Source organism: Anomaloglossus baeobatrachus, chromosome 12 (assembly GCF_048569485.1).
Source record: "Anomaloglossus baeobatrachus isolate aAnoBae1 chromosome 12, aAnoBae1.hap1, whole genome shotgun sequence".
In the NCBI taxonomy this organism is placed as follows: Eukaryota; Metazoa; Chordata; class Amphibia; order Anura; family Aromobatidae; genus Anomaloglossus; species Anomaloglossus baeobatrachus.
The window spans coordinates 36,693,794-36,717,786 of NC_134364.1; the positions used below are offsets into that span (position 1 = coordinate 36,693,794).

At 48.6% G+C, this 23,993-nt stretch overlaps 2 protein-coding genes across 2 annotated transcripts in view; one reads left to right on the plus strand and one right to left on the minus strand.

Moving 5' to 3' along the window:
* Positions 1-516: 516 nt before the first annotated feature.
* Positions 517-15,009, plus strand: SRSF5 (serine and arginine rich splicing factor 5). The gene is made up of 8 exons (XM_075330750.1): positions 517-612; positions 1,529-1,685; positions 2,985-3,055; positions 4,220-4,342; positions 11,207-11,273; positions 12,373-12,446; positions 12,552-12,662; positions 14,341-15,009. Exons 2-8 carry the CDS (start codon positions 1,560-1,562, stop codon positions 14,615-14,617), a joined length of 849 nt encoding a protein of 282 aa, XP_075186865.1. The 5' UTR covers positions 517-612; positions 1,529-1,559; the 3' UTR covers positions 14,618-15,009.
* Positions 15,010-15,041: 32 nt separating this feature from the next.
* SLC10A1 (solute carrier family 10 member 1) overlaps positions 15,042-23,993 on the minus strand; it is a 54,112-nt gene continuing 45,160 nt past the window's right edge. Inside the window, exon 6 of the mRNA XM_075329696.1 lies at positions 15,042-15,379. Coding sequence (XP_075185811.1) covers positions 15,042-15,379 — 338 coding nt within the window. The remainder of the gene's footprint in view (positions 15,380-23,993) is intronic.

Sequence of the window (23,993 nt, forward strand, 5' to 3'; positions counted from 1 at the left end):
GCACAGCGTGTAGTGAGGCTCCACAGACATTGCACAGCGTGTAGTGAGGCCCCACAGACATTGCACAGCGTGTAGTGAGGCCCCATACACACCACAGCAGCCTGGCTGGGGAATATAGGGTTAATGCGCGTGCAGTCACACGTGGTCGTCCATTCACGCTTTATAATACGAAAGCAGTGTTTATTATCGATTTTATTACATCACTTGACGCCATTATACACGGTAACGTCAGCCCCTTCCCTCCATCCTTCACACGGAGCTGCACTAAAATGACACGGGACTTTTTTTTTTTTCTTTCCTCGCCCTCCATTTTATAAAACCGTCACGTCACTGCAGCAGCGGCAGCCCTAACATTGCCAAAGGCTGTAAGCCAATCAGCAGGCGGCATTCTCAGACCACGCCCCCGGCAGCCGCCATTTTGTGAAGAGAAGGAGGCGGGATCTGTTTTTTTTGCTTTCTATGCCCTTCATCCTCCCCGTCTGATGGCAGAGCGTTCACGTGATGTAAACCACGCCCCCTCTATTGTACATAGCCCCGCCCCGCGCCCTGTACATACTGTTCGGCTGCAGAGCGCGCGCTGCGTCATTCCCGGGTTTGCTGCCGTGCTGTGAGGTCTGTACATGGGATGGGGCAGATGTAACGCGGTGTATTTTGTATTATTTTAGCCGCAGGTATTTTACTGTACGGGTCACTGTCTGCATTAGTATTTTAGCAGTGAATTATTCATTTTCATGATTTTTTTTTTTTTTGCTGGCCGTCCCAGAGGCGCGCTCCTGCTGTATATAGTGGGGGCCTTTCCGTCCCAGAGGCGCGCTCCCGCTGTATATAGTGGAGGCCTTTCCGTCCCAGAGGCGCGCTCCCGCTGTATATAGTGGGGGGCCTTTCCGTCCCAGAGGCGCGCTCCTGCTGTATATAGTGGAGGCCTTGCCGTCCCAGAGGCGCGCTCCTGCTGTATATATAGTGGGGGTCTTTCCGTCCCAGAGGCGCGCTCCCGCTGTATATAGTGGGGGCCTTTATCATAGAGCTGTGTGTTGTATTGCACGAGTGCGGCCATGTCCCGCCTCCTGGCCCGGCTGCAGGCGCCATCTTGGAAAGCTTGTAGCACAACGCCCGTGTCCTAAAGAGGCATCCCCTCGTCTGTGAGCGCCGCACGGTCTGAACAAAGCGTTATTTCAGCTTTCATATCTGCATTGTCTGCAGATACGGTCATTTATGATTGCAGTGATGCATATTGTGAGTGATCAGGGCTCATTTGTATTCCGTACCCCTGTAATGGCTCAGAGAGGGGGATTCTGGGATATATTAGTATATTGGGGGGTCGTACTGCCTTAATCCCCGCATATAATGCCCCTTTCTGCAGAGGGAGGGGGGCTTTCTGTCCTACAGGGCAATTTGGCACATGGGGAGGAGGGTGGAGCAGCTCCACTGAGCTCTATGGCGCTTCTTGATCGCCCTCTAGTGGCGGACTTTTGTACTGTAGTTGCCCTCAGAGCTGTAATCAAGCTTTTTTTTTTTTTTTTTCTTCCAGTTTTGGTTTTTGCTACAACCTACAGTCAATCATGAGCGGTTGCCGAGTCTTCATCGGGCGCCTGAATCCAGCTGCCAGAGAGAAGGACGTGGAAAGGTTTTTCAAAGGATATGGGAGGATCAGAGACATTGACTTGAAACGAGGCTTCGGATTTGTGGTAAGCCATTTTTATTTATTTTTTTTTAAAGGGGTTTTCGGAGCAGATGAATATTGATGCCTGCTACTTTAAGTGCATGCGGATCTTAAAGGAGTTGTTTAATAGGTGGTAGTCGTCAGATTGAGGATTGGACACCCAGCATTGCGGCGGGAAGTGATCAGTGTGAGGGTGGGTTATTGGATCCCTCCGATCACCCTGTCCTATGGATCTGGACAATCCCTTTTAGGATAGAGGCACCTGAAAACACCACCCAAATAATAATAATAATAATAAAATTATTATTATTATTATTATTAATTATTAAAACACCACCCAAACACGTATGTAGGAAAACAATATCTTAGGCTACGTTCACACATCAGTTTTTTGGCATCAAGAACAATCCGACGTGTGCCTGATGCAACGGATTCGGTGCAGAATATGCAAAAACTGATGCGCCTGATTTTTTTTTATGGATCCAGTATGCGTGATTCGTCAAACGGATCTGGCACATCCGTCTTTAGCATCCGTTTCATCCTTTTTTTTTTTTTTGCTGGATCCGTTTTTTTTGTTTTTTTTTCAATAAATTGGAGCATGCTCAGTTTAAAAAAAAAAAACGGGTCTGGCGGCTGCATCCATTATTTGCCACATCGCGCCGAATCCGACGTCCATAGGATTTCAAGGTAAATCATGCCATATTGCGCGATACGGGTTTTTTCAGAGACAAAAAAAAACGTTCAATGAGACATTCCATCCGGCCGCCGCATTAAGTACGCCGGATCCGTCAAAAGCCGGATGCAACGCAAGGCAATCAGGCACAATCCAGCCCTAAAAATGGGGATAAAACGGCGCCAGATCCGGTTTATCCGTTTTTTGTTTTTTTTTCCGGATTGTGCCTGATGGGAAATAACTGATATGTGAACGTAGCCTTAGATAGCACACACTACACATACCTCGCCGCGCCCACAGTAAAGTCAATCAGGTGAATGTCTGCAAAATAGGCTGATGTCATGTAAACTTCCAGAGTCCGGAAATTAACATCACCAGATCCCAGTGGCTGCAGCAGCCGAAGGTCACTATCAGTACTAACCTACAGTGACTGCTCCGCTCAGTGCCAAAACTGTGATAAAGCAAGGTATTTCTAAATAAATTTCAATTTAGTGATCTCCGTAAATGGGCAGAATATATAAAGTAATGGGCAGCCTCCTTACACGGTGGCCTGGCAGTAGATTAGGGGCACATTGCAAGACATTTTATGGTGGAGGGTTTTTTTTTTGCACTATTGTGTAGTTTAGATTGTATGTATTTGTCTATTTGTAGGAGTTTGAAGATCCAAGAGATGCAGATGATGCCGTGTATGAACTCGATGGGAAGGAACTGTGTAGTGAAAGGTAAGTGTATATGTATGTATGTGCATGTATGTATGTGTATATATATATGTGTGTGTATATATATATATGTATGTTTGTCTGTGTGTGTGTGTGTATGTATGTGTGTATATATGCATGTGTGTGTGTATATATATGTGTGTGTGTATATATATATATATGTGTTTGTCTGTGTGTATGTATGTGTGTATATATGTGTGTGTGTGTGTGTATATATATGTGTGTGTGTGTATATAGCATGCATATATATATATATATATATATATACATATATATATATATATATATATATATATATATATATCCATTTGTTGTCTGTTTATGCACAGCTAAATGACAATCTGCCCAAAACCTATCACATATTCACAAAAAAACCTGCAAACGGACATGTACCGTATTTTTCGCACTAGAACGCTCCTTTCCATAAGAAGCACCCTACGTTTTTAGGTTACAGAAAATAAGAAAAATATTTTTCTATTAGTTAAAACTTCCCTGCTGTTAAGGGCACTAATTTTAATCTATTAGGGTAGAATATGGAAGTAATAAATGTATTGTTTGTGGCTCTTTGCTGTGTGTATTATACGCACAGGCGCCTATGGGTGCGCGGGGCTCTGCTTACAGGCGCCTATGGGTGCGCGGGCCTCTGCTTACAGGCGCCTATGGATGCGCGGGGCTCTGCTTACAGGCGCCTATGGGTGCACACTTTTTACAACAGAATGTGAGGTCATTGCCAAAATAACCCGGAATACAAGCAAATATTGATTTTTTTTTTTTTTTTTTTTGGCCAAGTGACCAGACCAACCTTTCCTAAAGTTGGTGTATAGATAAATCAGGCACTCTGAAAAATTTTTAATCTTGGGATATGTTAAAAAAAAAAAACAAACTCCCTCTAATAATTTACAGTCAAACGACACACTCCAAATTTTGGGGCAATTGGTTCAAAGTAACTTGGGAACTTTAGAATGTTTTACATCCGGTTGCGGCCTCTAGACCCTACCATTGTTGATTTATTCTCTACTCAAAAACAAACCTAAGACATATCGGTAGCAAATGTAATTTTTGACTACAAACAAATGGGTAAACTTAATACACCCATGCAAAGTTGGGTGTCGTTTTGTCCTTTTAAATCATGTGAGATATGAATGTACTTTAAACTTTTTGTTTCAGGGTTACGATTGAGCATGCGCGCCTGCGTTCCAGAGGTGGTGGTGGCGGCGGTGGCGGCAGAGGAATGGGACGGGGGAGATACTCTGACCGTTTTAGTAGTCGTCGTCCACGTAATGATAGAAGGTAAGTTGTTCTCACTGATGGTTGAAAAAAAAAAAAAAATCGATGACTATGGTTATGTGCCCACAGGACAACGTACCCACGGAATTTTTCTTCAGCGCTCTATTGGGAGACCCAGACGATTGGGGTATAGCTACTGCCCTCTGGAGGCCACACAAAGCACTACATTAAAAGTGCAAGGCCCCTCCCCCTCTGGCTATACCCCCCCGTGGTATCACGGGTACTCCAGTTTTAGCTTTGTGTGCGAAGGAGGTCAGACATTCCATGCATAGCTCCACAGATTTTAGTCAGCAGTAGCTGCTGACTAGTTCGGATGGAAGAAAAGAGGACACATATAGTGTCCCCAGCATGCTCCCTTCTCACCCCTGGATGGTGTTGTAAGGTTGAGGTACCTATTGCTGGTACAGGGCTGGAGCCTGACATGCTGTTTTCCTTCCACATCCCCTTGGGGGCTCTGTGGAAATGGGATCCTGCCGGCCTCAAAGCTCTGACGCCGGGCTCCATCCACAGACCCATTAGAACCTGATGGATACGGAGCAGGAGTACCATCAGGGACCGGGCCCTGCATCATACAGGTACTCTGTGTCCCCGGCAGGCACAGACACACTCCGGGCTGGCTGGGTGTTGTAGTGCGCCGGGGACTGTACACTGAGCTGGTGTTCCTACAGTTATCTGGGGGACTTTGTGTTCTGGGAACGCAGCGCCGACCCTCACTGGACCGGGCGGCGCTGCTGTGACTTGTGGTGCGCCGAGGATACGCCGACCGCGCTTTTACGGCGGCGGCGTTTATAACTCTAGTCCCCGGCTTTTGGGCCTAGGACGCCGGCAGCTCCGATCGTTCCCGCCCCCACCCTGTCAATCAGGGTAGGGGAGAGACGCTGTTTCACGGCAGCGAGGAGGGCTGGAGCCTGATTTACATGCTCCAGCCCTCTCACTAGGCACAGAGGGAAGCAGGCTTCCCGCTCTTGGTCAGGAACGCCCAGGGCCCGCCCCCCTTCTTCTCTCAGGACGCCGGCAGCCATTACATGCATGTCTGGCTGGAGGAAGGACGCAAGGCTCTGGGAGACCTAGACTGAGGGGCTTTGGAAGACCACACACCCGCTCTTAAGCGGGCGGTAAGCGGCTTTTCAGCTGGCCCCTCTAGTGCCTCAGTGTATGTTAGTGTATTGTGTCACTGGACATAGATATTTATTGATTTCTTGCACTGTGAGGTCGCTTCCTGGCTGTATACCCAGATCGCTCTGAGGAGGCAGCAACATGTCATCCACAAGACGCAAAGCTGCCAAGGCTAGGGCTGTGTGCACTGCGTGTGCTGCATGTGGGGCTGCTCTACCAGCAGGCTCCAAGGACCCCCATTGTGTGCAATGCTCAGATCCGGTGCTGCTTCGCCAGCCGGAGTCAGGAGAGATAGTGACCCAGGCTGAGACGCCTGTAAGTCCTGCCCCGGTGTCGAGGACAGACTTTGCAGTTTTTGCGGTTAATATGTCTGTGACTATGGCAAAAATCCTGGAAACTTTGCAATCCATGCCTGGGGCTCAGTCTATGGACACGGCGAGGTCTATGTCCTCTAATCCTCCGCAGTTGGATTTAATCCAGACTGCAAGGGGGTCCCCGGCTTCTCAGGATGAGTATAATGACTCAGATGATTGCCCCAGCCACCCCAAGCGGGCTCGCTGGGAAAGACCCTCAACGTCATCACACTGCTCAGGGTCTCAGCGCAATCAGTCTCTCTGTGATGTGTCTGAAGAGAGTGATCAGGAGTCTAATCCTGGAACCCCTCTCAATCTGGATACCCCGGATGGGGACGCCATGGTAAACGATCTTATCTCAGCCATCAATAGGCTGTTAGATATTTCTCCCCCAGCCCCTTCAGCAGAAGAGGCAGCGGCAGAGCAGGAGAAATTTCGTTTCCTCTATCCCAAGCGTAAATTGAGTGCTCTGTTGGATCACTCTGACTTCAGAGAATCAATCCAGAAACACGACGCTCATCCAGAAAAGCGTTTCTCTAAACGTTCTAAGGATACACGTTATCCTTTCCCCCCTGATGTGGTCAAGCGCTGGACCCAGTGTCCAAAAGTGGACCCCCCGATTTCCAAGCTTGCAGCTAGATCCATAGTTGCAGTGGAGGATGGCGCTTCACTTAAGGATGCCAATGACAGACAGATGGACCTTTGGTTAAAATCTGTCTATGAAGCTATCGGCGCGTCGTTTGCTCCAGCATTCGCAGCCGTATGGGCACTCCAAGCTATTTCAGCTGGTTTAGCAAAAGTGGATGCTATCTTACATCCAGCGGTGCCGCAAGTGGCGTCCCTTACCTCGCAGATGTCCGCGTTTGCGTCTTACGCTATCAATGCGGTCCTAGAATCTACCAGCCGCACCTCAATGGCGTCTGCCAATTCGGTAGTTTTGCGCAGAGCCTTGTGGTTAAAGGACTGGAAAGCAGATGCTGGTTCCAAAAAATGTTTAACCAGCTTGCCTTTATCTAGAGATAGACTGTTTGGCGAGCCATTGGCTGACATCATTAAACAGTCCAAGGGTAAAGACTCCTCTTTACCCCAGCCCAGATCAAGCAAACCTCAGCAGAGAAAGTGGCAGCAGAAGTTTCAGTCCTTTCGAGGTTCGGGCAAAACACAATTCTCCTCGTCCAAAGGGACTCAGAGGACGCAAAGAAACTCAGATTCCTGGCGGGCTCATTCACGCCCCAAGAAAGCAAATGGAGGAACCGCTTCCAAAGCGGCTACCTCATGACTTCCAGTCCCCTCCCTCCGCATCTCCGGTCGGGGGCAGGCTCTCCCGCTTTTACGACACTTGGATGTCACAGGTCAAAGACCGGTGGGTGACAGACATTTTGTCGCGCGGGTACAGAATCGAGTTCAGTTCTCGTCCTCCAGCTCGGTTCTTCAGAACCTCCCCACATCCAGACCGTGTAGATGTCCTGCGGCAGGCGGTGGACTCCCTAAGAGCGGAAGGAGTAGTGGTTCCTGTACCGTCTCAGGAACAAGGGAGAGGGTTTTACTCCAATCTCTTTGTGGTGCCAAAAAAGGACGGCTCGTTCCGTCCTGTTCTGGACCTAAAACTGCTCAACAAACATGTGCACGCCAGACGGTTCCGGATGGAAACCCTCCGTTCTGTCATTGCCTCAATGTCTCAAGGAGACTTCCTTGCCTCAATAGACATCAAAGATGCTTATCTCCACGTGCCAATTGCTACAGAACATCAACGTTTTCTACGTTTTGTGATAGGAGACGACCATCTTCAGTTCGCAGCTCTGCCATTCGGTCTGGCGACAGCCCCCCGGGTCTTCACCAAGGTCATGGCGGCGGTGGTAGCAGTCTTGCACTCTCAGGGACACTCGGTGATCCCTTACCTAGACGGTGGTCACGACAGATGCGAGTCTGTCGGGGTGGGGAGCAGTGTTTCTACACCACAGGGCTCAGGGGACGTGGACTCCGCAAGAGTCCACCCTTCAGATCAATGTTCTGGAAATCAGGGCAGTGTATCTTGCCCTACTAGCCTTTCAACAGTGGCTGGAAGGAAAGCAGATCCGAATCCAGTCGGACAACTCCACAGCGGTGGCATACATCAACCACCAAGGAGGGACGCGCAGCCGGCAAGCCTTTCAGGAAGTCCGGCGCATTCTGAATTGGGTGGAGGACACAGCATCCACCATCTCCGCGGTTCACATCCCAGGCGTAGAAAACTGGGAAGCAGACTTCCTCAGTCGCCAGGGTATGGACGCAGGGGAATGGTCCCTTCACCCGGACGTGTTTCAGGAAATCTGTCGCCGCTGGGGGGTGCCGGACGTCGACCTAATGGCGTCTCGGCACAACAACAAGGTCCCGGCATTCATGGCGCGGTCGCGCGATCAAAGAGCTCTGGCGGCAGACGCCTTGGTGCAAGATTGGTCGCAGTTCCGCCTCCCATATGTATTCCCGCCTCTGGCACTCTTGCCCAGAGTACTACGCAAGATCAGATCCGATTGCAGCTGCATCATACTCGTCGCCCCAGACTGGCCGAGGAGATCGTGGTATCCGGATCTGTGGCATCTCACGGTCGGCCGACCGTGGTCACTTCCAGACCGTCCAGACCTGCTGTCTCAAGGGCCGTTTTTCCATCAGAATTCTGCGGCCCTGAACCTGACTGTGTGGCCATTGAGTCCTGGATCCTATCGTCAACAGGCTTATCACAGGGAGTGGTAGCCACAATGAGACAAGCTAGGAAGTTAACTTCTGCTAAGATCTACCACAGAACGTGGAAGATTTTCTTATCCTGGTGCTCTGCACAGAGAGTATCCCCTTGGCCATTTGCATTGCCCACTTTTCTGTCTTTCCTGCAATCAGGGTTGGAAAAGGGCTTGTCGCTCAGCTCCCTTAAAGGGCAAGTCTCGGCACTATCCGTGTTTTTTCAGAAGCGTCTAGCACGTCTTCCTAAGGTGCGCACGTTCCTGCAGGGGGTCTGTCATATTGTGCCCCCGTACAAGCGGCCGTTGGATCCATGGGATCTGAACAGAGTACTAGTGGCTCTCCAGAAACCGCCTTTCGAGCCTCTCAAAGAAGTTTCTTTTTCTCGCCTGTCACAGAAAGTGGCGTTTCTTGTTGCGATCACATCGCTTCGGCGAGTGTCTGAGCTGGCAGCTCTGTCATCCAAGGCTCCCTTCTTGGTGTTCCACCAGGACAAGGTAGTGCTGCGCCCCATTCCGGAGTTTCTCCCTAAGGTCGTATCCTCGTTTCATCTTAATCAGGATATATCCTTGCCTTCCTTTTGTCCTCATCCGGTTCACCGGTATGAAAAGGACTTGCGTTTGCTAGATCTGGTGAGAGCACTCAGGATCTACATTTCCCGCACGGCGCCCATGCGCCGTTCCGATGCACTTTTTGTCCTTGTCGCCGGTCCGCGCAAGGGGTTGCAGGCTTCTAAAGCCACCTTGGCTCGATGGATCAAAGAACCAATTATAGAGGCCTACCGTTCTGCTGGGCTTCCGGTTCCTTCAGGGCTAAAAGCCCACTCAACCAGAGCCGTGGGTGCGTCCTGGGCATTACGGCACCAGGCTTCGGCTCAACAGGTGTGTCAGGCAGCTACCTGGTCGAGTCTGCACACTTTCACCAAGCATTATCAGGTGCATACCTATGCTTCGGCGGATGCCAGCTTAGGTAGAAGAGTCCTGCAGGCGGCAGTGACATCCCCGTAGGGGGGGGCTGTTTTGCAGCTCTAACATGCGGTATTTCTTTACCCACCCAGGGACAGCTTTTGGACGTCCCAATCGTCTGGGTCTCCCAATAGAGCGCCGAAGAAGAAGGGAATTTTGTTACTTACCGTAAATTCCTTTTCTTCTAGCTCTTATTGGGAGACCCAGCACCCGCCCTGTTGTCCTTCGGGATTGTTTTTTGCTGTTTGCGGGTACACATGTTGTTCATGTTGAACGGTTTTTCAGTTCTCCGATGTTACTCGGAGTTAATTTGTTTAAACCAGTTGTTGGCTTCCTCCTTCTTGCTTTGGCACTAAAACTGGAGTACCCGTGATACCACGGGGGGGTATAGCCAGAGGGGGAGGGGCCTTGCACTTTTAATGTAGTGCTTTGTGTGGCCTCCAGAGGGCAGTAGCTATACCCCAATCGTCTGGGTCTCCCAATAAGAGCTAGAAGAAAAGGAATTTACGGTAAGTAACAAAATTCCCTTCTTTTTGCGGAAAACCTGTGGATTTATCTGGATTTTCTAGATAAATCCACAGGTTTTAGCATGTACAGACACTCCCTACGTTATCCTATGGGATTTGGGGAGTGCTATATCAATGCTGCGGTGTGTGCGGCTGCGGAATATGCTGTGGATTTCCCGCAGCCACACGTAACTGCATGTCAATTATTCATGCGGAAATATCTGTGGAATTCCCGCTCACCCACTATGGAGATACATGGCGGGAATTCCGCAAGTATTTTTGCACTTGTCCCGCAGGTTTACCGATACAAAAATGCTCGAATCCAGCAGCAATGGAGATTCCGGGCAGCAGCTGCGGTAAACCTGCGGAAATATCCGCGGGTACATTGTTCTGTGGGCACATAGCCTGAAGCAAATGAGGTGAAAGCGCACCGATCACCAGGATTTTCCTATATAACCTAAAGCCAGTGGTATACTGGTGATATCAGGCTGATTCTATACATACCTTTAATTGTAAGTAAGGATGTATAGGTTTTGAAACACAAGCAAGAAAGTTTGTAAAATGAGCAGCTTTTTGAGTGGCAGCAGCTGGGGTGGGTATTCCTAGGGGTGGGTATTCATAGTGATTCAATCCTCCCTCGTTACTTATGCTAATTTTATTATAGAATTGTTTTACTAAGTGACTAGAAGGACCTGTGCTGATGCCATACCCATGTGACCAAAAGAGGCGGGGCCTCAGCCAACAGAATACTGCTTCCTGGTATCAGCTATGTTGGCTGAGGGCCCGCGCCTTCTGGTCACATTGGTATGACATCAGCACAGGTCCTTCTAGTCACTTAGTAAAATGATTCTATAGTAAGCCTAAATAACGTATACCCACCCCAGCTATCAGCTGCTATCATTCAAAAAACTGCTCATTTCACAAACTATACATCTTAGCTGACATCAAAGGTATGTATAAAATCGGCATGATGGTGCCAGTATAGCACTGGCTTTAGGTTATATAGGAAAAGCCTGGTGATTGGTGCACTTTAAAATCTAGTTTAATTTATTTTTATATATATATTATTTATTATATATTTTATATATAATTTATTATTTATTATATATAATTTATTATATATTATTTATTATATATAATAAATAAAAAAAAGTAATATATAATATAATATATATTACTTTTTTTTTTAAATTTATCTATTTTTTTTTCCTTCAGTAATCCACCAATCAGGACTGAAAATCGTCTAATTGTGGAAAACCTATCGTCCCGCGTCAGCTGGCAGGTTTGTGGACTTGTATTACACGGGGCACGTAGCTGTTTGCCGGTGTTCTCTTCTTAGAGGCACGTTACGGCATTTGTATACTTTGTTAAATTTTGTTTCTATAATGGGGGTTTGGGTGTTTGTTATTTTTATATATTTATAGATATATTTATATATTATATATATTTTTATATTGTTTAACCTAATTTTAACCAAATATTAAACCCTTTATTTGCCAGCCTATCTGTGTCTCGTTGGCCTTGTGACGAGGAGCGCCTGTTGGTTATCGCTCTGTGTTTGGTCACTTTTGGTTGGGCCGGGTTGAAATTTTTCGAGTGAGACCCTACAGTGCTTGTTGGCTTCCTAGATCCGTTGCCGGTCTAGACATACCGGAGCACTACCTTAAAAGTGCCAGGTTGCAGCGACCCTTCCCTCTGAGAGTTAACGAAATCGGGTCCTTATGTTGAGAGATGGTTCTGCCTGTAAAGATTCCGAATATGAGGTCGTGGTCGCAAAGTTGAAAAGATACGCAATTAGGTGGTCGGTGGAATCCTGGTCGCAATAAAGTCCATGGTAAACGCTACAAGAATAGAAAATGATGATGGCCATCGTCCATAGTCTTCATATAGGGAGGGCCATACGATATTAAAGCTTCCATCAATTGGTTAGCCCTCAAGTGGGTGTGAAGAGCCAGTCGGGCTTGTGTCGTGACGGTTCCTCCAGTCGCTTATTGCAGTTTGCTGGTTGACTAGCCTAGGGATTAATTATTAAAGGTAAAGTAACCTATATTTTTAATGACATCATGGGCACGAAATAAATGGCTTGTTAAATACTAATTTTTAGTATGTTTTTGTAAATTTAACACCTTTTCCACTTTTTTAAGCTTAGTCTTATTTATTTTTTTATATATATATTTTTTTTTTCTTACTTCCAAAGAACTTCTTTATTTTGTGCCCTATTGTAGTTTTTGCTATTCTTAATCTCCAGAGTGGTAAAAGTACAATGTCAGCTTTCCCGATCTAACACTGTCAAAAAATTTTATTTTTTTTTTTCAGTGTTTTATTTTTTGCGCCGTTTTTCTTTTGCCACCGTACTAATAAATCTGATAATCTTGCATTAGGACCTGAAGGACTTCATGAGACAAGCTGGTGAAGTTACCTTTGCGGATGCACACAGACCCAAACTTAATGAAGGGTAAGCGAGGGGGGCACTCGGGGGTGGTCTGACACTCCTTTTCTTGTGAAGGCCGGTGGACTCAGACTTTATTTATTTATTTTTTTATTTTATTTTTATCTACAGGGTTGTTGAGTTCGCATCGTACAGCGACCTAAAAAATGCTATTGAAAAATTGTCAGGCAAGGAAATAAATGGAAGGAAAATCAAGCTGATTGAAGGAAACAAAAGGCACAGGTTAGTGGATCATTTTTGGTAATTTTCACATTACTGTTTAAATATCACGAGCCCCTTTTATTTAATAAAGTGATATTTAGTAAAATTAATTAACAAAAGTGATCAGAAGTAACCCTGAAGGCTGCTTTACACGCAGCGACATTGCTAGCGAAAGCACCCGCCCCCTGTCGTTTGTGCATCACGGGCAAATCGCTGCCTGTGGCGCACAGTATCGCTTGGAAGCGTCATTTGTGCTTCCTAGCAATGTTGTTGCTCATCGTTACTGCGCCATTGGTAAGGTCTGACTGTGTGACATCTCACCAGCGACTTATTAGCGATCCTTATCAGGTCATATCGTTGTCGGGATCGCTGGTAAGTCATTGTGTGTGTGTGTGTGTGACTGGGCCTTAAGTCTGTGGAAATTGACCACACTCTGATAGTCTGAGTGCTGTCCATTATTTACTTAAGCGGGCTTTACACGCTACAATTTTGCTTCAGCGATCTCGTTGGGGTCACTGATTTTGTGACGCACATCCGGCCGTTGTAGCGATCTTGTAGTGTGTAACTCCCAAGGAGCGATTTTTGGATCGTTGCAAAAACGTCCAAAATCGCTCCTCGTTGACATGGGGGGTCGCTCCCAATTATCGATACTATCGCTTTGCCGTCGTTGTTCCTTGTTCCTGCGGCAGCACACATCTCTGTGTGTGACCCCCGTAGGAACGAGGAACATCTCCTTACCTGCCGCCGGCCACAAATGCGGGATGTTCGTCCTGCTCATCTCCGCCCCTCGCTTTCATTGGGCGGCCGCTTAGTGACGTTGCTGTGACGCAGAACGGACCGCCCCTTTAGAAAGGAGGCGGTACGCCGATCACATCGATGTCGCTATGCAGGTAAGTATGTGTGACGCAGGTGCGCGATGGGCAGCGATATGCCCGTTTAACACAAAAGATGGGGGCTGGTCGCATGCTAGCGATATCGGTACTGATATCGTAGCCTGTCAAGCCACCCTTATTCTCAGACCCATAGACTTGCCTCTCTGATCTTGATTGGTCACTCAGATTAATATCAGCCGTCACTTTATTGGCGAAAAATCCCAGAAATGGGCAAGGACCCATTTACTATATGTAAACGTGTCATCTAAAAAAAACCACATGGCACTTGTATGCAAAAAGACATCTGAATGAGCCTTAAGTGAGGCTGCGGAGATCAGTCCTGACTTTTGCTAGACAGTCTGGTCTTTTTGGGTGGCTGAGCACCCCAAAAAAGAACTAGGCAGTTGTTTCAAAGCGCAGATTGCCGATAGTTAAGAGTTGAGTGAGTAGCTAACTATTCACACTCGCTATACTCATAACGAGTACTGTCTAATACTCGCGTATTCATTCCGACTAGCATGTGCAATACAAGTCAATGGGAAAAACTTGCAAAGTAACGAGTAACCCGAATTCCACACTATGCTACTTGCACAAGTAGTACAGCGTTCGGGTTACTCATTACTTAGCGAGTTTTTCCCCATTGATTTGCATTGCACGCGCTATTCAGAATGAATGCGCGAGTATTAGACAGTTCTCGTTATGAGTATGGCGAGTAGGAATAGTTAGGTGCTCGCTCAACTCTAGTGATCTATAACTCGGCACAAGGTCTGTGCAGAAATAATTCACACGATCAGCGGTTTACCCTGAATTGCTTTTTTTTTCTTTAGCAGGTCAAGAAGCCGTTCTCGTTCCCGCAGCAGAAGCTCATCCCGGTCTCGCAGCCGCTCTCGTTCCAGGAGCAGGAAGTCCTACAGCCGCTCTCGTAGCCGTAGCCGCAGTCCTCGCAGCCCCCGCAGTAACCGTAGCAAATCCAGATCTGTGAGTAGGTCTCCTGTCCAGGAAAAATCCCCAAAAGCTGCCTCTAGAAGTCCATCAAAATCTCCAGCATCTGTTGATCGGCAGAGGTCTCGGTCGAGATCTCGGTCTGTTGATAGCAGAAACTGAACACTTCTTAATTTTATTTTTTTTTTTTTTACTTTTTTTTTTTAAATACCCCTTTTTTCCCCCTCAATTTTTGTGAAATGTAAATACTTGCTAAATTTTGGTAAGTATCAAATGAAAAAGCAGGAAAAGAGATGCAGACTTTTTAATAATGTGGACCACTGCACAGTAGATTCTCCACCTGTCTTTTATAAAGCCCACCTGCCTGCCTAAACTGTACAGTTTGTGTAAATGTATTTTATTTTTTTTTCTCCTATATTTTTTTCGCGTGAGATGAATTTGTCTCATGGTTAATGCTGTATATAGCTGCACTGTGCCCAGTCATCCAGCTTCCTATCATTTTTGTGAAAATACTCTGTTGGAAAAACTTTAATAAAGATCTGCCCTTCCTGGTGTATGTGTGATGAGATTGATTGGATTGGGAAAATTATGGAGGAAAAGTTAGATTGTGTGCGATTAACTTCATCCATGAGCATATTCCACAAATCCTCTTGTCTTTAGACCTACACCTGTCTTCACAGATCTTCTTGTCTTTAGACCTACACCTGTCTTCACAGATCTTCTTGTCTTTAGACCTACACCTGTCTTCATGGATCTTGTCTTTAGACCTACACCTGTCTTCATGGATCTTCTTGTCTTTAGACCTACACCTGTCTTCACAGATCTTCTTGTCTTTAGACCTACACCTGTCTTCACAGATCTTCTTGTCTTTAGACCTACACCTGTCTTCACGGATCTTCTTGTCTTTCGTCTTGAGACCTACACCTATGTTAGAGGTCCTCTACTTTTACATTGATGGTCTATCCTTAGGATATGTCCAGAAAGCAGGAATCTACAGCAGACACCATCCAATTTTCCAAAGTGCTTTATTCCAATATAATGTGCAGTTAAATGTAGCGGGGAGAGAGTCGGGGGGCAGGCACCCTAATGGACGACGGCCGTTTCGCACGTCCTTGTGCTTATACGGGTCCAGTGGACCCATAGAAGCACAAGGACGTGCGAAAAGGCCGTCGTCCATTAGGGGGCCTGCAACCCGGCTCTCTCACCGCTACATTTAACTGCATATCATATTGGAATAAAGCACTTTGGAAAATTGGATGGTGTCTGCCGTAGATTCCTGCTTCCTGTACATCGGCTTGGATCTTCTTTCCTCTGTCTACGTGCACCCATGACCATTGTTTCCATTAGGGAGGACTGAAGCTGACCTAGAAACCCGGCTATAAGATATTGCACAGTTTGGTGCAGAAACCGCCTCTGCATAGTATACTCTATCCTTAGGATAGGTCATCAATGTCTGATCGGCCAGTCTTGACTCCCCACACCCTCTCCAGTCAGCTGTTCGCTGTGGTGGTAGTAAGCAGCTGGGAATGCTCAGTTTTGGAGCTGCCCGGTCTTCTAATACTGCACATCCGCTCCCTATTGATTTTGAATGGGAGGTATAGTACGCGGCTGCTATCTGTTGAATGGGCAGCTCCAGAACTGAGCATTTTCCTACCACCAATGACCGCACTACAAAGAGTGGATCCACCCTTCTAGGACAGGAAATCTACTCAATAAAAAGGCAGTAACTCCCACACATCAGTTGGTTTCCTGTTCTTGGGAGGGGGAACTTCCTGAAGCGGTACTCGGTAGCCCTGGAAATCAGGAGGTGAAGCTACATACCCTAAATGTCCAGAGATGCCTGATAAAATACCTTGAGGCCACAGAGTCTTGGGAGGACTAGATAGGTCTTTGTCACCTTTCAGGGAAAGGGTCATAGGGCATCTAAATATACTCTAGCTAGGTGGATTTGAGGCCATTGGTTGACCTTACACGACTGCAGGCAAGTCATCCCCGGAAGGACTGGAGGCTCATTGCACAAGAACTGTGGCAACCTCCTGGGCGGAAAAGTCAGATGTCTCCATCGAGCACATTTGTAAGGCGGCCTTCTTCACACTCTACCTTTTTATACTAGCACTACCGGCTAGATCTACATCCTCCTCTGATCTCACCTTTTGGTAGAGGGTTTTAGAGGCTGTGGTCCATTCCTAGCTTAGCGGTAAGTATTGTGGTGACTTGGGCCTCAAGCATATGGGGGACCATGTGTCAGGTAGCGGGATTGAGTCACACAAGAGCATTTATCACTTAGTGTCCATGCGGTTTATTCAAGCCTGTCATAAGCTGCTGTTACAGTTCCTTTAAACATATTTCAGCAACATGGCACTATCCCCAGTTGGTTACAACAGGGAGTGGATCCACAAGGCTTCATACACACACAGGGTCTCTGTGCCGGCATCACATACCTTGACTCACTGGCCCGATCCGGTTCACACCATGGAATCTAAATCTATTCCACCCAGGAGGTTTAGCAGTCTCCTCATACACCGACTCCGGTCAGTGTTGCCCTGCTGTGAGGCTTCTTACGGCCTCCCACACTCCCCACATAGTCTCACCAGGGCCTTCAAGGCCCTAGTAATTCTCATGTGATCGCAACCAGACACATGATATTCTCCCAGACACACACCTGGGTGGGAGGTATGTGGATGGTCAGTCCCGCCTATCACTTTCTGGGACTATCCCATGCATCTAGCTCATGTTACCAACAGATGTGTGGAACTACAAGTCCCAGCGAAGAATCCAAGTTCATGGCTTTGGTTCTCTGCGACACATACCGGCCATTTTCAAGGTTACAGAGTGCCATCTCACAGTATGTATTACCTGCTGCCATCGGCGGGGTGTGTGACCCACTGCCAATCAGACATTGACCTATCCAAGGATAGGCCATTGATGTTAAAGTAGTAGCCAACCTCTATAAGCTGGATTCAGCTGAACTATACACAGTGAAAACTTGAGTTCCAAGTGTATTCAGCCTTCGCTGAGGGGGGGTAAGTCCAATGGTTGCCATGACTGAAGGAGGTCAAATAATGACCTATGACATGACCCTTATGGCATGTTAGACCATGCCAAGAGTATGGTCTAAAGAGCATTCTGCCAGTGTCACTCTTACTGGATTAAAGGGAACCTGTCAGGTGTAATATGCACATAGAACCACCGGCAGTTCTGGGTGCATGTTGCTATTCCCTGCCTAACCGTCCCTGTATACACTAGCATAGATAAAGATCTTTATAAAAAGTATTTCAGAAGATCTTTTACTGTATGCTAATGAGCGAGGGCACTTATTCCCTGAGCGTTGGTTCCCCTGGCCAGTCGCTCACATTAGCGTTTAGTACTCTCCTGTGGGTGTACTATCATGCTAATGAATACGCAGCGTCACTGGATGATATCACTCACCTCCGCTGCCAATGCCGTCCCAACGGGGAATTTCGGCTCCGTGCAAATGACCCCAGAGTTTGGGTCATGCGCACTATGAAGCTGGGTGTAAGGCTATGTGCCCACGGGACTCTGTATCGGCTGATTTTTCTGCAGCTAAATCCGCAGCATTCCCCCGGAATCTGCACCTTTTCATAGGTGCTGATTTTGTGCGGATTTGTCGCGAATTTTGTTGCGGATTTTGCTTTTTTTTTTTTTTCAATTGAATAGGCAAAATCCGCAGGTAAATCTGCAACAATAACACTGGGGAACACAATTTTTTAAGAGTTAGGTCAGACAACTGTTCTTAATTTAATTTTCTTCGGCGCTCCATTGGGAGACCCAGACGATTGGGTGTATAGCTACTGCCTCCGGAGGCCACACAAAGCATTACACTAAAAAGTGTAAGGCCCCTCCCCTTCTGGCTATACACCCCCCGTAGGAACACGGGATGCTCAGTTTTCAAGCTTTGTGCGAAGGAGGTCAGACATCCACGCATAGCTCCACTGTTTAGTCAGCAGTAGCTGCTGACTATATCGGATGGAAGAAAAGAGGGCCCATATAGGGTCCCCAGCATGCTCCCTTCTTACCCCACTTGTGGTTTGTTAAGGTTGAGGTACCCATTGTGGGTACGGAGGCTGGAGCCCACATGCTGCTTTCCTTCCCCATCCCCCTGAGGGGCTCTGTGGAAGTGGGATCTTACCGGTCTCCAGGCACTGAGACCAGGCTCCATCCACAGACCCAGAGAACCTGCTGGATATGGAGCTGAGTATCGTCAGGGACAGGGCCCTGCTACATCAAGGTACTCTGTGTCCCCATACACATCGCGCACACACACACCAGCATTGCTGGGAGTGTCAGTGCGCCGGGGACAACAGCGCGGAGCGCTTGTGCCATTATTCACTGCAGCTTGCTGAGTGAATTTATGCGATAGAAACGGTCGCGCCGGTCGCGGCTGGGTGTTTTTACACTGTGGCGCGGCTGGGACTTGTGGTGCGCCGGGGACTTCCGCGCTGGCCGTGCACATGGAACGGCCGCGCGTATTACTCGAGTCCCCGGCTTTGCGGCCTAGTTTTCGTTTCGTTCCCGCCCCCAGCCCTGCCAGTCAGGGGAGGGGCGGGACGCTGTACAGAAGGTCAGTGCCGAGAGCTGGAGTCTGCTTTGCATTCTCCAGCCCCCTCACTGAACACAGGGGACGCCAGCTTTCCCGCTCTTGTCTGGGGCACGCCCACGGCCCGCCCCTCTGCACAGGACACCGGCAGCCATTACAGTTTGCAGTCTGGGCTGGAGAACGGAGACAAGCTCTGAGCAACCAGTCACAGGATTCTGGCAACCTCACACCCGCTTTTGTGCGGGCGGTAAGCAGTGCTGACCCCACTAATGCCGGTGTTCATTTGTACTGTACCTACAGCAGCAAAAAAAGCAAGGGTGCTAAGGCACAGGCTTTCTATGCTGCTTGTATTGCATGTGCTGAAGTGTTCAGTTGTACTTTATGCCTGTATGCTATACATGGCGCTGTACGGTCGCTATTCTTGGCTATATGCTCTCCTAGATGGCTAGACTACAGCAGCAAAAAGCAAGGGTGCTAAGGCACAGGCTTTCTATGCTGCTTGTATTGCATGTGCTGAAATGTTCAGTTGTACTTTATGCTTGTATGCTATACATGGCGCTGTACGGTCGCTATTCTTGGCTATATACTCTCCTAGATGGCTAGACTACAGCAGCAAAAAGCAAGGGTGCTAAGGCACAGGCTTTCTATGCTGCTTGTACTGCATGTGCTGAAGTGTTCAGTTGTACTTTATGCCTGTATGCTATACATGGCACTGTACGGTCGCTATTCCTGCCTATATACTATCCTAGAGGGCTAGACGACAGCAGCAAAAAAGCAAGGGTGCCAAGGCACAGGCTTTCTATGCTGCTTGTATTGCATGTGCTAAAGTGTTCATTTGTACTTTATGCTTGTATGCTATACACTGCACTGTACGGTCGCTTTTCTTGGCAGCAGCAAAAAAGCAAGAGGCAGCAAAAAAGCTAGAGTGCCAAGGCACAGGCTTTCTATGCTGCTTGTACTGCATGTGATACTGTTCCACCGGCAGGTTCCACTGATCCCCATTGTGTGCAATGCTCCCCTGTGGCATTTGCTCAGCCGGGGTCTCTGCTAGAGGTGGCCAAAGGAACCACCTATGAACCCTGTCCAGGGACAGGGATGGAGTTGCAGTTTCGGCTGACAGATTGTCTGTGACTATGGCTAACATCTTAGAGACTTTGCAGTCCAGACAGACCGTGGGCAATGTTGATTCAATGCTCCCTAGCCACCCTCATTTGGAACAAATCATTGCTCCGGGGGGGTCCCATGCATCCCAGGGTGAAGGCTCTGACACGGGCGACAGTCCCAGACAGCCTAAGCGAGCTCGCTGGGAGCGGCACTCGGCTTCATCACTGGTCAGTGTTCCAGCAGGAGGACTCTCCGTATGATGAGGCAGAAGTGGCTGTTCAGGACTCTGATCCTGAGACCGCTCTCAATCCGGACTCTCCGGATGGTGACGCCATAGTGAATGATCTTATAGCGTCCATCAATGGAATGTTGGATATTTCTCCCTCAGCTCTTCCAGTAGAGGAGTCAGCTTCACAGCAGGAGAAATTTCCGTTTTCAGTATCTCAAGCGTTAATTGAGTACTGTTCTGGCCACTCTGACTTCAGAGAAGCAGTTCAGAAACACCAGGCTTATCCAGATAAGCGTTTCTCCAAATGTATTAAGGATACACGTTATCCCTTTCCACCTGACGTGGTCAAGAGCGGGACCCAGTGTCCAAAGGTGGATCCTCCAATCTCCAGGCTTGCGACTAGATCCATAGTTGCAGTGGACGATGGGGCTTCCCTTAAAGATGCCACTAACACAGATGGAGCTCGGGTTGAAATCCATCTATGAAGCTATCGGCGCGTCGTTTGCTCCAGCATTCCCAGCCGTATGGGCACTCCAAGCTATTTCAGCTGGTCTTGCGCAGATGGACACTGTCACACGTACATCTGTGCTGCAGGTGGCGTTCTTAATCTCGCATATGTCTGCATTGCGACTTACGCTATTCATGCTGTCCTGGTCTCTACGAGCCGTACACGGGGGCGTAAGCCAACTCCGTGGTTTTGCACAGAGCCTTGGAGTTAAGGAAATGGAAGGCAGAATCGGTTTCCAAAAAAGGGCTTAACCAATTTGCCATTATCTGGTAACAGACTGTTGGGTGACCGATTGCATAAACTCGAACAGTCCAAGGGTAAGGATTCGTCCTTACTCCAGCCCAGATCAAACAGTCGAGGTTTCGGTCCTTTCCAGGCTCGGGCAGGTCCCAATTTCCTAGTCCAAAATGACTCAAAAGACTCAGAGGGGCTCAGATTCCTGGCGGGCTCACTCACGCCCAAAGACGGCAGCCGGAGGAACCGCTTACAAGGCGGTTTCCTTATGTCTTTCAGCCTCCCTTTATCTCCGCATCCGCGGTCAAGGGCAGATTCTCCCGCTTGGGGCATTTAGCTGCCACAGGTCAAAGACCGGTGGGTGAGAGACATTTGTCTCACGTGTACAGGATAGAGTTTTGTTCTCGTCCTCTGGCTCGATTTCTTCAAACGACCGAGCCGCTGCTCTTCTGCGAGCAGAATGAGTGGTAATCCCTGTTCCACTTCAGGCAATCACGATGCTTATCCCCTTGTGCCGATGGCTCCAGAGCACCAGCGTTGCTACGATTCAAGAAGACGAGCATCTTCAATTCGTAGTCCTGCCCTTAGGTCTGGCGACAGCCCCACGGGTTTTCACCAAGGTCATGGCAGCAGTGGTAGCAGGCCTACACTCTTAGGGTCACTCTGTGATCCCTTACTTGGACGATCTACTTGTCAAGGCACCCTCTCAAGGGGCATGCTAAAGCGGCCTGAACATGGCGCTGGAGACGCTCCAGAGCTTCGGGTGGATCATCAACTTTTCAAAGTTAAATCTGACCGACCCAATCACTGACATATCTTGGCATAGAGTTTCATACTCTCTCAGCGATAGTGAAGCTTCCGCTGGACAAACAGCGTTCACTACAGACAGGGGTGCAGTCTCTCCTTCCAGGCCAGTCACACCCCTTAAGACGCCTCATGCCCTTCTTAGCAAGATAGTGGCAGCAATGGAGGCAGTCCCTTTCGCGCAGTTTCATCTGCGTCCAATTCAATGGGACATTCTCCGCCAAGGGGATGAGAAGTCGACGTCCCTAGATCAGAACGTCACCCTTTCTCAGACGGTCAAGGACTCTCTTCAGTGGTGGCTTCTTCCGCCTCATTGTCAAAAGGGAGGTCCTTCCTACCCCCATCCTGGGCGGTGGTCACGACAGACGCGAGTCTGTCAGGGTGGGGAACAGTCTTTCTCCACCGCAGGACTCTGGAAATCTAAGCAGTGTATCTTGCCCTGCAAGCCTTCCAGCAGTGGCTGGAATGCAAACAGATCCGAGTTCAGTCGGACAACCCCACGGCGGTGGCATACATCAACCACCAAGGTGAAACACGCAGTCGGCAAGCCTCCCAGGAAGTCCGGCGGATCCTGATGTGGGTGGAAGACAGAGCATCCACCATATCCGCAGTTCACATCCCGGGCGTAGAAAACTGGGAAGCAGTCTTCCTCAGTCGCCAGGGTATGGACGCAGAGGAATGGTCTTTGCACCCGGACGTGTTGCAGAAACTCTGTGGCCACCGGGGGAGACCGGACGTCGACCTAATGGCGTCTCGGCACAACAGCGTAGTCTTACGATCAACGAGCTCTGGCGGCAGGCGCCTTAGTTCAGGATTGGTCGCAGTTCCAGCTACCCTAGGTGTTTCCCCCTCTGGCAATGTTGGCCAGAGTGCTACGCAAGACAGCTCCGATTGCCGCCGCACCATCCTCGTCGCACCAGACTGGCAGAGGTGGTCGTAGTTCCCGGAGCCGTGGCATCTCACGATCGGCCGGCCGGGGGCACTATCAGACCGGCCAAACTTTCTGTCCCAAGGGCCGCTTTTTTCCATCTCAATGCTACGGCCCTGAACCTGACTGGGTGGACTTGAGTCCTGGCTCCTAGCGTCTTCAGAATTATCTCCAGACGTCATTACGCCCATGAGACGGGCGAGGAAGCCGACGTCTGCCAAGGTCTACCACAGGACGTGGAAGATATTCTTATCTTAGAGCTCTGCTCAGAGAGTGTCTCCCTGGTCATTTGCATTGCCTACTTTTCTTTCCTTCCTGCAATCTGGTTGGAAAACAGGGTTGTCGCTCGGCTCCCTTAAAGGGCAAATCTCAGCACTGTCTGTATTCTTTCAGAAGCGCCTAGCACAACTTCCTCAGGTACGCACGTTCCTGCAGGAGGTTTGTCACATTATCCCTCCGTACTGAGGCCGTTAGACCCATGGGATCTGAACAGGGTACTACTTGCTCTCTAGAAGCCGCCCTTCGAGCCTCTGAGGGATGTTTTCACTTCTCGACTTTCACAGAGAGTGGCCTTTCTGGTAGCGGTCACGTCTCTGCGGAGAATGTCTGAGCTAGCAGCGCTGCCATCCAAGGCTCCCTTCCTGGTGTTCACCAAGGCAAGGGAGTGCTGCGCCTGATTCCGGGGTTTCTCCCTTAGGTGGTATCCCCCTTTTCAGATGGATCAAGGAACCATTTCTTGAAGCCGACCGTTCTGCTGGGCTTCTGGTTCCATCAGGGCTGAAGGCCCATTCTACCAGAGCCGTGGGTACATCCTGGGCATTACGGCACCAGGCTACGGCTCAACCGGTGTGCCAGGCGGCTACCTGGTCGAGTCTGCACACCTTCACCATGCATTAGCAGGTGCATTCCTACGCTTAGGCGGATGCCAGCCTAAGTAGAAGACTCCTACGGGCGGTGGTTGCCTCCATGTAGGGAAGGACTGTTTTACAGTCCAAACTTGAGGTATTAATTTACCCACCCAGGGACTGCTTTTGGACATCCCAATCGTCTGGGTCTCCCAATGGAGCGCCGAAGAAGAAGGGAATTTTGTTACTTACCGTAAATTCCTTTTCTTCTAGCTCCAATTGGGAGACCCAGCACCCGCCCCTGTTTCCTTCGGGATTTTTGGTTGTT

Bases quoted from the DNA above. Each gene is read 5' to 3' on its own strand.
- SRSF5 (XM_075330750.1), top strand. From the start codon at position 1,560: ATGAGCGGTTGCCGAGTCTTCATCGGGCGCCTGAATCCAGCTGCCAGA. The intron at 3,056-4,219 runs GTAAGTGTATAT...TTTTTGTTTCAG, and splicing joins AAGGAACTGTGTAGTGAAAG to GGTTACGATTGAGCATGCGC. The intron at 12,447-12,551 runs GTAAGCGAGGGG...TTTTATCTACAG, and splicing joins AGACCCAAACTTAATGAAGG to GGTTGTTGAGTTCGCATCGT.